General features: G+C 37.0%; 1 protein-coding gene across 5 annotated transcripts in view; it reads left to right on the top strand.

The window, feature by feature from the left end:
- Positions 1-6,604: 6,604 nt before the first annotated feature.
- LOC136829462 (malonyl-CoA decarboxylase, mitochondrial-like) overlaps positions 6,605-13,826 on the top strand; it is a 39,218-nt gene continuing 31,996 nt past the window's right edge. Inside the window, exons 1-2 of one of the 5 annotated variants that reach the window (XM_067088161.1) lie at positions 7,064-7,422; positions 10,230-10,361. In XM_067088161.1, coding sequence (XP_066944262.1) covers positions 10,330-10,361 — 32 coding nt within the window. In that variant the 5' untranslated portion in view covers positions 7,064-7,422; positions 10,230-10,329. Of the gene's footprint in view, positions 7,423-9,960; positions 10,143-10,229; positions 10,362-13,826 lie in introns of those variants that run through there. The other 4 variants (XM_067088162.1, XM_067088159.1, XM_067088165.1 and 1 more) reach the window with 4 other exon arrangements.

Here is a 13,826-nt window from a genome sequence, read left to right as displayed (position 1 = left end):
GGAATTTACCTACATTTGAGAATCTGGTTCATAAAAAGTCTAACAGTGATACCCAGGTTTACCAGGTAATTAGTATATTACTAACTAGTGTACAGTACTTAGAAAATCATCCCTGGTGGAATAACTTCTGACTTTGAACAAACAAGAATTAAAGATTAAACAAAATTTGCCAAGGTTCGTGATGAAATAAGAATTATGGGAGCAGGAGAAGATGACGAGCAGAAAATGAATAGGGAAAAAGGAAAACTGGAAATGAAAGTAATATTTGATAGATTTAAATGACTGCTTTAATAAAAAATTTAAAAACTTAAGACTACCACCACAGCTTAGTTCCTGCTAGGCCAAGAAGAACCTTAAAAGAGTTCAGAGGTCTGGTTCAACAAATCATTTATAACTAACTAACTCCTGCCAGTCACCAACTGCAATATTTATTACTGTTCGCTTTTGTTTTTGTTTATGTCTGATTTGTAATTATGATATTGTTTCTAGAACTGCGAATGTATTTCAACATTCATCTGCAAATCATTCTTGATGTTCATCATTATAATTTAAACTTCAGTGTGCTAATGACAAGATGGAGGTCACTAAAATATTTGGTAATCCATAGCTCCTGACCTCGCCTTAGATTGCTTTTTTCTTTTGATTTATGTCAATATGATCTATTTGGTTTCTTTGACTGGCACCTAAAGATGTCCTTGCTTAATGCATACTCCATAAACTTAAGAACTTATCAGCAACTTATACTCTACTGCTTCTGTTATGTATGAATTCCATTAGTAATTTATGTTTTTTAAAGCTCTTGGTAACATTTTCATAACTGAGAATTTACTTTAAGTAGGAGCTTCAGTAAAATAAAAAATAAACTGAAATCTTTTTATTTACAGAGTACAGGGGAAGTTTACTTTCAAAAGACTAATGTATGGGCATGGTCAGAAAACTAAGGATAATCCTTTAGGGTGGGAAGGGTCCAAGATAATTTCTCATGACTTGTTGGTAACCTAACTACTGCTATAAAATATGTTAAATTTTATTATCCTAATTTCAAGCTAAAACAATAATTAATCAAAAGAGGCAACATAGATTAAATAAGCACTTAGCGTGCCCTACGATTTTTTTTTTTGTTCATAATCTTTTTGATGGTAGGTTGTATAGCTTCTTATCCTTCAGGAGAAATCAGAATAACATTTCACAGCTAGGCAAATCATACTGAAATTTATTTACCCATAATTTTTGTGCTAGTCATTTAATGTCTTGTTAGCAGCAGATATGGTTTCTCTGTCTATGTCTTATTTTTTCAGCGTATTATTGTGGAGCATAAGTGCAATGGCGACTTCAGTTTTGCAATAGCAACATCATTAATCTTGCTTAAAAAACAGATGCACTTTCACATTTATTAATGCATTGTCTGGGCACAAATGAGACATAGATGAAAAGAAGGTTACAAAGTAAACAAAAAGAGCAAGAATGCCAGATTGTTAATTGTCAAAGGGTAAAAAACAGAAGGACAATCTAGGATAGAACGAGGCTCGGAAAATTCACAGAAAAGGCGTAGAAGTTTGCTTTGTAATTTTCTTTTCATCTGTGTCTCATTTGTGCCCAGACGATGCTAATAAACGCGAAAGCGCTTGGTACTGAACTTCTGCCTGTCATAAATCAAGCAAGCGCGAGGCTTAGCCTATTGATTTGGAGGCCATTTTTCCTGTTTTGTCCTTTTTTTGAAGAACAATGTTATTCCAAATTATTCAAAATTACTTTCTTAAGGTAGCCTTCCTTTAACATTTCTCTGTATTGTTCCAAAACTTTAAATAGAAAGAGATGACTGTCAGCTTTTTCTGTCGATGGCTCGTACAAGATGTTTTCCAGTAATTGAGATATACACAAATTATAATGCAATACTTTTCCTGCTACTTGACAGATTTCGTAACAATGCTCCAAAATGTATTGCAAAATAATGACTAACTTACCTGTAATAAAATGAGATGCATTCTTATAATAATTAAATGAGAGGTTGGCGGGCGGGCGGGTGGAGGAGTAACGTGCCACTTTAGTTCTTTTCCTACGCACTATAGTATTGTTATGCTGTATCGGGAATTTCAAAGTGACTGCCCAAGGTCACACGCTCGGTAAGGAGATCTCCACTCCACTATTGACACACTAGGTATATAATGAAGGTGTCAAGAAGTTAATCTGTGAGAGAGGTGCGAAATAATGAGCAGGAAGACAAGTACTGCTGGTTTATTGTTGTTTCAGATTTAGCTGGCCTTGTGCCAGCACGGGCTCTTGCTCCCAGAGCAGCCCGTAATGGTTTATTGATCGTTGTTGTTGTTGTTTCAGATTTAGCTGGTCTTGTGCCAGCAGGGGCTGCTGCTCCTAGAGCAGCCCATAACTCTGTGTTGATGAGTAGTCTGTGAGATGGTAGGTTAGATGAAAACTTTATTATGATGCATGAAAGTGATTTGGTGAGAGTGATTTTGAAGTGGAAAGATTTAACAGGCAAGGTTGCAACCTCTTTGAACCCTAAGGTACCAGATGTGGACAAAAGTATGATAGCAGTGAGTGTTGGCTAGTGGGAGAGGCCAACAGATGGGGAAAAAGAAGAATTTGAGTAGTAGGCCCAGGTATCTAGTATGCTAGCTCATGATGATCTAAAGCCATATTCCTTGTCTGGTCCTAATTCTTTTGTGTGTGTGTGTTTTGTGCATTTGTTGGGTGTTGATTGTGGTGGATAAAAGGTGATTTTGATAGGGGAGAGACTGATTTCTAAAGAGTCAGCAGTTAGAGATGAGATGGAATGGTTTTTGTTTTGTTGTCTGGTTTAAAGTAGGGGTCAGGTCTGTTGTGTCTGTTTTAGGAATTGGGAAGGAGAGCGCGTGAGTAAAGGTAAGGATTCTTTAGAGTTACTGCGGTGGTGGGTAGGAGCATAGGAAGCCTGCAAATTCATGAATGTTTGCCATTATGTGCTTTGTTATTTGGGTAGTTGTTCTTTCATTTCCTTCATATCTTGTTCTTAACTGTTCTGTCTCTGTACAGTCAAGAAGGTAGTGTTCCAGGGGTTCTTCAGGGATTGTTTCACAGTGCTTGCGTGGTTGGGGGTTGTCTACTATTCTTTGCCATGTGCATTGGTATCCTATCCTTAGCCGATGGATTATGACTGCTAGGACCCGTGACGTGTCTTTGGTTATATTGTGTGGTTTTAGGTGTATGGTGTCCATATACCATTTGGCGGTTTTTGAGCCACCGAAAACAGCTCTTCTAACTTTGCTTTCTTCCTGCAGTTGGCAGTGTGCTGCTGCCTTGTTTTTCAGTTGTGTGAGCGAGGGAGTGATTTTGATGCTAATGTTGCGGTGTAGTAACCCACTTTTTGCTAAAGAATCTGCTTCTTTGTTTCCTTGGATTCTTACATGGCTTGGAATCCAGTTTAGTGTTATTTGCCTGTTTCTGTTCTGATGGAGGCTTGCAATTGCCCATATGCTTGATAGAAGTCTGATGTTTTCTTTTGCTTTTTCTTTTGTTATAGCCTGTATTGCTCCGTTCAAGTCAGTATGAATTGTTGTGTTTCCCTGCCTGTGCTGAGAGTCTTCCAGAGCTTTTGCGGTGGCAATTAGTTCAGTTTGTAGAGTGGAGGCATTGTCAGAGAGCCTCCAGCATCCTTTGAGGGTTGTTGAATGGACCCCAGCTGCTGCTGCCGGGATGCTGAGATCTACTGATCCATTCGTAAAATATTCATTTGTGGCTGCAGTTTTCCTGATTGCCTCTTGGGCTGCTAGCCTTAGCTGTTGAGCAATGCATGCTTCTTTGCTTGCAGGGAGGATTGTAAAGTTTGTTTTGAACAGTTCAGGCTCCCAGGGTGCTTGTTCTTTGTACTCTGTGATTGGCATGTCTTCATTGATTGTGGCAGCGTGATTTTGCATTTCTACTCTCCTTAAAGCTGCTAGGAGGTTGCCAGCATATGTCTCAGGGGGGTCTAGTTCCTTGTGAAGTTCAATGTTTTTCTTGATTTCTCTCTTGAGTGGGCAGTTCCTGTTACCTTTCAAGGTTTTTAGCAGTATGGATATGTTTCTCTGATCTATTCTATAAGTTAGAGATTGTGAATTTGTCTCGTTTCTCAAGACACACAAGTTAGTCCACATGGGTGCACCTGTGATGAGTCTTAGGGCATTGTTCTGGATTACCTCGAAGCTTTTTTGTTCTGTGTTTGTGAGGCTAGTAAGGACAGGTGCTGCATACTCAACAATTGACCTTATTGTCTGTATGTAGAAAGTTCTGAGGGCATCTCCTTGCTTTAGAGAGGTGATTCTTCTCATGGCACTGTGCCTGCATTTGATTTTTTGCTTGAGTATTTCTTTTTCTTTACGTGGAGAGAGTTGTTTGTTATTTACTCCCAGGTACACAAAGTTTTCTACCCATTCAATGGGTTCACCCATGAGCTGTATTTTGTTTGGGTTTAGATCATGTTTAATTGCCATTGCTTTGGTTTTTGCTGTATTGATTTTTAGACCTAGATCTGTACAGCTGTTTTCAATTTGTGTTACTGCATTTTGCATATTTTGGTAGGATCTGTACCTGTCTGTGCTCACTTAACATCGTCTGCATATATGAAAATTTCAACTCCCTCTGGGAGGGTGATTGTGGCTACATTTTCCATCGGTACATTGAAGAGGAAGGGGCTAAGCATTCCTCCCTGTGGTGTTCCATTTTCTAAATTGAGAAAATCTGAGCTTGCACCTTGGAAGGTGACTCTGGCTTGTCTGTTTTGCATATATCTTTTGGCCCATGCTAACAGGTTACCCTTAACTCTCTTGTCCACCAGGGTTGCAAGGATGATGGCTGCGCTGGCTAGTTCATAGGCTTTTTCTAGATTGAGAAAAACTGCAATTGCTTTTCTATTGTTGATTGTTGACATTGGTTTATTGATTTTTTTTTTATTAAGCTGGCCTTATGTCAGCACGGGCTCTTGCTCATAGAGCAGCCCATAGTAACAAATTACGGGCTGCTCTATGAGCAAGAGCCCGTGCTGGCATAAGGCCAGCTTAATAAAAAAAATAAAAATCGGCGTGCGGACGTCTGCGTATAACACACAGACCGGGGGTACAAAAATTTACATGTGACCTGAGGTCAAACTATTTCTCCACAAAAACAGGACAGGTACATACAGAAAACATAATGATTAACAATGACTGCTTAGACATGAAAATACTCTGTTACATATACATGGTGCAAGGTCAAATGAACAGATAATAAATATACAATTCATAATAATGATAATAATATTGTGTCCGTCCGACCCTAGGTCGCACGTGAAGGCACCGCAGAAAACGGGATGTTCATTAAAGAGAACACGTTGAGCGGGGACTTAACAAATCTGATCCCTTTAAGAAACTAAGGTCTCCTAGCACAGAGAAGGAACAGTTGCCCAAGCGTAAATCATGGTCACTTTGCACATAGACAGTAAATCATTTGAAGAAGAAGTGTTTAATTAAACCTACAAAATGAAATAATGGTATACTTTTTGTTTGTAATTAGGCTGTTGTTCTTGAAAAGATAATGTCCTTGATAAATACCTTAACATTATTCTAGAAAGGTTTCACTAATTTCAAATGTACTACAAAAATATTTTTCTGCTGCCATTTGTTCCCGTGAACTTCACTTGCATAAACTTTTAATTGTTTGTCAATGTATCAGAAGCAAAACTGGTCCCAGTTCTTAATAACATGGCTTGTCTCAATAAATGCCTTGAGGTTTTGTTCTACAAAGCATTAGGTCTAATTTGAAATCGCTAACTCTTTCTCCTCTCTAAACTAAAATTGCTGTAAAGTAAGCCATACTCTCCTGTGTTGCCTAAATAGCAGTTTCCGAGAAATGTGAAGAAAACAAATTATATCCCGCCAGAGGCTCATATGATGATCCACATAAGACGATTACGAAACCAAAGCACAGAAAGACAGACAATGGGAGAGAGATAGGACCTTAAGTGTGTCGAAGAATAAGAGTAAGGAAGAGCACTTATTCTATATATATTTCAAAGTAGAGATAAGAATGACAAAACGGATCACATAAGAAAACAAAGATTAATCTATAGTTTTCCCAGAAGGGTAAAATCTGCTGTCATCTGGATAGGATGATTATAGACAAAGAACGTCGAGACTACATAGATGGTTTAAAGTTAATAAATCTAAGTTTAAAAAATCTTGTGCAGATCATAGTCATTTAAAGGGGTATTTCTGGGACACAAAGAAAGGGAAGTTGCTTTAAAGGAGCTGTGATTTTTCTCGCACTAATGTAAGGATAAATGCCATAAAGATTGTTTATGTGCTGTTGGTATAAAATGGTCACCCATTTCTAGAGTGAAAAGAGATGATCATAATTATAATACGGATCTTTATTGGAATTGATACTGCTATAATCATCTCCGTCCTCTGCTGATGTTTATGATTTTGTCTATTATTGTTTATTATATTAGCACAAGGTAGATTACCATACGTGCCCTCAAATATACAACTCATTATACGTACGTGTATATCTTGCAGGTATACGTCTGTGAAAACTAATAAGCGATCAACTCTATCGAGTAAAGCACCTCAAATATAATTGCTACCTGCCACACAATAAGTTTCATAGCAACGACCTACGATCTCTTGCCATGTTTATTTGATTAATTTTTCGATATATATAAATTCAACTGAAATTGCATAGTCATTGTTAATTTTGAAATAATATTTAAGAAGTTTTAATTATCTATTCGATTTTGATATTAACACACAAGTGGTTGAACAAAATACAAATGGAATTGAAAAAGCGAGGAGAAAAACCAGTCACCAAAGCATATCTATAAGAGATGAGTCCCAGGACGTCTATCCTGTGCCAGGTAAGCTCTGGTTTCCAGCCATAGGCAAACGACGTTGATCAACCTGAATCTTTTCTTCAAAGACCAATTGTGCCTCCGTCGACCTCGAAAGAGAATAGTAATATGGTGGTCAGTCGACTCAATGGGTCGTTAGTTGAAGGGCCGGGCCGCCCAATGTTTGTTTATGTTTTGGTGGTCTGCCCTTCGTCCCGATCCCTTGTCGAGTCGAGTGTGGCACCGAGTCGAAGTTCATTCTTTACAAACTGCGCCCATTAACGGCGTAGTGTCTCGTTTTCCTTTTTTTCTCATGAAAAACACAGGTGTGATTTTTTGGGACACTCACATTGTTCTTTGCTTGCGTAGTTTGCACCCAAATAGAGTATGAATACTTGCTATGGCACGTCAGTGAGGATTCTTCCAAGGGGCGTAAAGTTATTTATAGACTGGAAAACTTATAGACCTAGGATCTGCATAGGCCTACGACCCTCAGGAGGAGAAGATTTCACTGCCACGACGTCTCTAGGCGCAGGACCGCTTGTTCACAAAGTTAATCTCCATTCTGTTTGTACGGTTTCAAGGTTAGTCAATTCTGTGTCAGCTAGTGTTAACCCTGTCTTAGACCTGCCTCTGGGCAGACTTTATCATAGCGCCAGGATTTCATTGGCCTTGGCTATGGGCAGTTCTGGGCATCGTTTGGCCGAGACTTCAAGATTAAGATTAAGGAAAATCCCAGAAGAGATTCGTTTTCTTATTTTTATTCTTAGGGTCTTGAATTGTGCTCAAGCCTATCAGTCGTAACCTAACCCAATCCATCCAAGGGTACCCAAGGCCTATCTAACTTAATTCAGGTTACTGTAGGCTAACCCTGGGGTCCATTATCAGTGAATTATGGATAAATTACCAGGAACAGTCAGGACTGTCAGTCAGAGTGGAAAGATTTTCGGTATTATTTTATAAGTTGCCAATACACACAATGAAATTGTAACTTACATTTTTGAAAAGAGCTCTTCATTCTCATTATTTTGAACCCCATAAACACTATGTGCAAATGACAAATAAAAAAATTAGAAAATTTATGACTTATAACCCCTCCCCTCCATAGCTAATACGGCAAAATTGTAACCAGTCAACACCCGTAGGTGAAGTTATATTGGTATTTTAAGGTTCTTTTAGTGCCCTATTATTTCCTAGTCATTTTTGCATGAAAAACTCAAAATGGTTTTTTGTGCAAAAATGGCTGGCTGGAGTCTTATTGGCAACTTGTAAAATTTTACCAGATTTTCATTTGATTTTGGGTAAGATTCAAGGAATTTTGACCTTCATAATGTTATTACAGTACAACGATATTTTAATTTCTTGCCAAGTACAACCTGTGTATTTTCCTGACTGCTGTTTCATTTTTTATGCATTACCGATCTTTAGCCTAGTGTTGTTGTTAATGAGTTGATTTTGTGTTTCCTCACTGGGGGAATTCAGTGGGAAACAACTAAAGTTTTTTATGGTAGGGAAAACAAAAAGTGGGTAAAATAGACGACTACTACTGCGCCCCACTGATTCAGTAACTCCAGTTTACATGCAAAATGGGCTCTGTGTTTAGTATCGGTACCTTGAGATGAGCAAAAAAACATAAACAAAAGACAGTCAATATCATAACCACAAATCAAAGACATATACATAGTATTGTAGTTGGCGACTGGCGGGAACTAGGCTGCAGTAGTAATCTTAAGTTTTACCCAGAAACTGATTGAACTGTGCAAACAGGAATGCTAAAAAATGCATGAACCTCAAGATAGGCAAAGCTATTTGAAAAATACATTCATTTCTATAATCAGCAACAAAACACTTTAGAAAGAACTAAGCTGTCATGAGACCAGTTGCAAGGATGTTGAACATGCCTGCACTAATGTGGAAAACACACTCGTGCATAGACACATGCACACACATAGCTACACCTATTATTTTCAGTCCTTACTGACTTAAGTTTTCCACATGAAATATTGATTACATTGTAGCTTCCCCTAGCGCTCATTTTTTGTTCAGCAGGTGGCTGGGTTGAGCTAATGAAATCTCAGGCGTAATTGACAGCAGGATCAGTGGTGAGCTGATAAAGGAATGACTGATTTACAGTATCAATGATTTTGGCAGTCTGATACTTACTGTCTCATTTCTGCATTATTTTATTTATGTTGACATATGTTTGTTATAAGTAATTACAATGAAGTACAGTAATAAATAGAGAAAATGGAATTCTCTCTCTCTCTCTCTCTCTCCATTAGTGAATTTAATTAAGCAAACCTAGCATTTGATCTTATGTATTGGTGATTTTAGCTAAGCTCTCTTTTGTAAAGACAATGATCATTCCAGTTTCAGGTCAGGGTTTTATATTAGTGTATCAGAAGGAAGTGTTGAACTTTCATAATTCTGGTTTCATCGTTGTTATATAGCTTAAATGTATTATGAGGTTTAATAGTAATAGATAATCCTTTTGCTCTTGTGTATTAGGGTGAATTTTTTGCACACACTAGGTTTTTGCAGAAGTCATGGGGTAATGATTTGAGAGAGAGAGAGAGAGAGAAAGTTCAGAAGAACATAAAAAACTAACTAGTACTGTATAGTTCATTGGTTGTTGATTTCTTTTCAGTTATTTTGTCATATTGCTAATAATTTCCTTGTTTGATAACTAATTATTATTCTTTGTTTTGTATGATAGTTATTGTCTCTTTATTATATTCATGCTTATTTTTGTTCATCTCCATTTCTAAGTTTGTTTCACATTCCTGTTACTGACTTGGAATAGACTTCATACTAAAACAGTTTAACATTTAAAAAAATGCAAAATAAAAAAGTTCATAATTAACTATAACTCATGTTCAGAGTTTGATACCTGTATACTTTTTGTGAAAAATCAACATAATTCACTAAATCTCTCAGTTGACACTAATTTCATGGATACTTTTGCAAAGTAAAGATGTCTCCATAAAACATACAATGCAACAGTTAGAATATTGCCAAACTTTGAACATGATTTGTAAGAAACTTTTGTAACCTAACGTAGTTTTGGCATGGGATGCAAAGGTACATAGTATGTATGTTAAAAATCTCTCTGTACAGTATAGAGTTTTGATGCTAATATGCCAATTAATGTATCCTCTGTTGCAAGTCCTTTAAATTTAGGCATTTGTCCTTCAGTAGCTGTTACTTCGAGTCAAAAGAACTTGGAAACTCATAAATGCTTTGTGTTTAGAATTACAGGTGTGAAGTTTCCCATACATTTCGCTTATGACAACACCTATGTTAGGTATAGTGACATACAATACTTGCATGCAAGAGTGTCATCTTTTACAACTTCTGATGCAGATTTTTATCTTGGCATTTGGTCTTTCAGCTCTCAGTGGGAAAGTATGATAAATCTAGAGCCTAATATCTTCACAGTTGCTGTTATGGATCTAAAATTTTGGTGTTTATTCATCAGCTAGTTGTCCCTTATGGGGAATGTCCCCATGCCTCAGGGAGAGGGGTAATTGACCTGCCTTTTGGGTATTACTAACTGACCCCTGAGTACTGATCTGACCTATGTTGTGTTTTTGTCACTTTAAGCATTCACATTTTTTTATTATACTCCTGGATGTTAGCTTCATTTCATCTTGTGTATGTGTTTGTGAGCATATTCCCCAAATTGTTGGACTGATTTATCTTGCTGTTGATGTTCTTGGTGTTACAGTAGTTTGTTTTACTTATATTTACTCTTCTTTTGTGTTGGACAGATGAATTTCAGATACTGTGACAGTGTTGAGTTCCTTGATTGCATGTTTTTACAAGTTAGTAATTGCTTGGCTTTCTTTTCATTTTAGGTAGCTAGCCATGCATGTCATTTGACTTGGCCATATATGTATGTTGTGGGTGTATGCGTGTATAATATTTAACTTCCTCCGGATCAGTACTCCCACTTTAATGATAGAGTGAATGTCATCATAATATTAAGGCATGCGGTGCTTGGCATCTATGTATCTTGTACTCTGATTCTTGGTTATTATCTGTTGAGTTCATGTTGTCCAGGAGATAATCACATCCATGGGACCACCATTGTTGTTGTTGGGGAGAGCTGTTTGGTAGTTATGGTTCACATCAATGCAAAGTGTATGTGATTATTGTAATTTCTCCATTTTGACCCACTCTTGCCATTTGAAAGACTTCATTCAAGTGACATTATTTTTTGGGGAGTTACGTCTCTTGAGAGAGCTTTGGCATTTTGCAGTGGCGTAATATTGCGAGTGAAGAATTGTCCCCAGTTCAGTGCTTATTTTTACCAGTGCCTCACTCAGTTTAGAAATGGAAGTTTATGTGTTATCTTTTGTGAAAGTTGCTCATATTATTTTGTTTTTATTCAAGCAAATTTTTAGATGAACATCAAAGAATATTTTAATTTCTTTATTTTGATGTTTTGGCACTACTCATGCCATTCACCTTAATTGAACTTAGTTTTGCTACCACTGTTCTTCTGGTGTTTTCCAAACATTTTGTCATCGTGCTTAAAGGCATTTTCTTGTCCTTTTATAGATGCCCTCTGAATCCATTTTTAGTTTTCTGTAAAAGAAAACTATTGAGATGACTTTGTCTGTCCGTCTGCACTTTTTCTGTCTACACTTTTTCTGTCTGCCCTCAGATCTTGAAAACTACTGAGGCTAGAGGGCTACAAATTGGTATGTTGATCATCCACCCTCCAATCATCAGACACCAAATTGCAGCCCTCTAGCCTCAGTAGTTTTTACTTTATTTAAGGTTAAAGTTAGCCATGATTGTGAGTGGTAACACTATAGGACTGGCCACCACCTGGCCTTGGCTGAAAGTTGCATGGGTCACAGCTCACACAGCAGTATGCACTGTACAGAAAACTCAGTTGCGCTGTAATCCATCTTGAGTGGTTCTTTTGTTAGAGGATACTCACTTTATAATATTGATCGCTGTTATTGAGTGAGTCCAAGCTCTTCTTATCCTGATTTAATGCGACAGTATACCTTCTTTGAAATTCTGGTACTGTAAAAGCTGTCATGAGCTTTGTGAGAACTATATATAGTTAATAATGAAGAAATTATTGGATATGTAGAGCAAGAAGAGTAACAGTAACTCCTCAGATGAGTTCCTTGGGAAATTTCTAGCATATTTTACCAGTTAAAAATGCAAAAGTTTCATAGATTGACAGCAGATATTTATAGTAAAGTATCCAAATCAGAACTCAATAGATGAGGCAGTATGGCTGTCACTTGCTAACATCAGACAAATCATGAACTCTTACGAATTAGGAAGTTTAGTTCCCACACTTTTAAGCCAATAGTCACCAATTCTAAGGATGTGTTGCAGGCAGTGCAGGTCCTCTTGGCACTTTTTGATGTCAACATAATGAACATTTTCATTCATATACAGTATATTCATCCATAGAAATATTTAAATATCATTGTTAGATCTTTGTTGCTCCATATTTATGAAAGTAGACAGCATTATTGCAAGCCCATCATAGTTATCTGGAGAGGCTTGGGACTTGCTGAATAGCTGTTTCCATCAGGTTTACAAGAAAATAGGAGAATGCCTCTCTTTGTTATGTTCACAGTTGAAACTTATGACTCAAAGTGGTTGAAGAAAGAAATAAAGTTCGTAAAATTTGTTGAATATGAAGTAAAGATTAATAGAAGTAAAATGTAAATTCTGAGTAAAACATCATAGAAGGGAAGTTTAAGGGGATCGGCTGGTTTCCGACTTTTTTAACGACAGGTTGTTGATATATAGGGGGTTTGTTAAAGGATATTGTGTGGAACTTCTGGGGAAAAAACTTTTGTTCAGTGACCTTAGGTTTTGTGACGCCAGAGCATTTTTCGGCCGAAATTGGCCATTTTCAAAATGCATCTCCTCCTTTGCTTTTTGGTTTTAAGGGATGAGATTTGAACCACGTATAGAACACATATGGACCTTCGATATAAAGCCGGGGATTTTTGATTTTTCAATTATTTTTCGAGATATGAATTTTTTTTATTTTATGAAATTTTCCAGGAAAAATTACAGAAAAAAATTGCCAAAAATCAGAAACTCAAAATATTAAAAATCCCCGTTTTCTTTTTAATCTACCATGTTTCCCCATATTATATATGAAATTTCATTTAGATTGGTCCAATACTAAGGGAGGAGATACATTTTGAAGGTGAAAAACTTATGTTTTGAGAAACGGGCCTTCAAAGTTTTAGGTACATAAAAAAAGGTAAAAGACTGTGTTACCATTAATTTTATGGTTTTAGTTTTTATTTTTGAGTATTAATGCAAAATTATTATGAATAGGAATATTAATTGATTATCTTTGTGCCTAAGACACATTATTATAAATTTTAGGCTCCTGGTCCCCCCTTGTCTGATCTTGTCATAAGGTATTACTCTAGGGTATCATAGTTGCCTACGCTACTCATTGTCGCCAGGTTATGTGGTTATTTAAAATCCTCCAGCTTCATATTCTTGAATTTTCTTGTGTATTTTCTTTCTTTCTGGGAATTTCTTCTTTCTGGCACTCAATCTTCTTCTTTCTTTATCTTGAAGTTCTAGGCTTCGTTGAAGAGCAGAAGATATGCCAAATTCTTGGAAGAGTGTTGCGTTTCTGTATCCAAAGTTATGGTCAAGCACAGTTGTTTGTGTTACAAACTTTACTCTTTGTGCTCCAGCAAACTTAGTCTTGTGTGCTCTGTTCCAAATTTTTCTTCTTTTTCCAGTTCTTGTTACTCTCTCTTCTTTTTCATCTTCTCTTAGTCTCTTCATTCTGTTAGTCATTCTTTTCTTTACATGGTTGATGCATTCTACTTTCGCCACTTTTAAATTTTCATACGGTCCATTTCCACCGTTCATTGCTAAAACACTATTATAAGCGCTGGAATCTCCGTCTCCAACAAAGGCGGCGTAGCGGAATCCCAAATCTTGCGACCTTGAGAACATCCTTATGACGCCTTCT

The sequence above is a fragment of the Macrobrachium rosenbergii genome, chromosome 44 (assembly GCF_040412425.1).
Source record: "Macrobrachium rosenbergii isolate ZJJX-2024 chromosome 44, ASM4041242v1, whole genome shotgun sequence".
Lineage (NCBI taxonomy): Eukaryota > Metazoa > Arthropoda > Malacostraca > Decapoda > Palaemonidae > Macrobrachium > Macrobrachium rosenbergii.
Note: the sequence above shows the minus strand (reverse complement) of the source record. Positions and strands in the feature narration are given on the sequence as shown.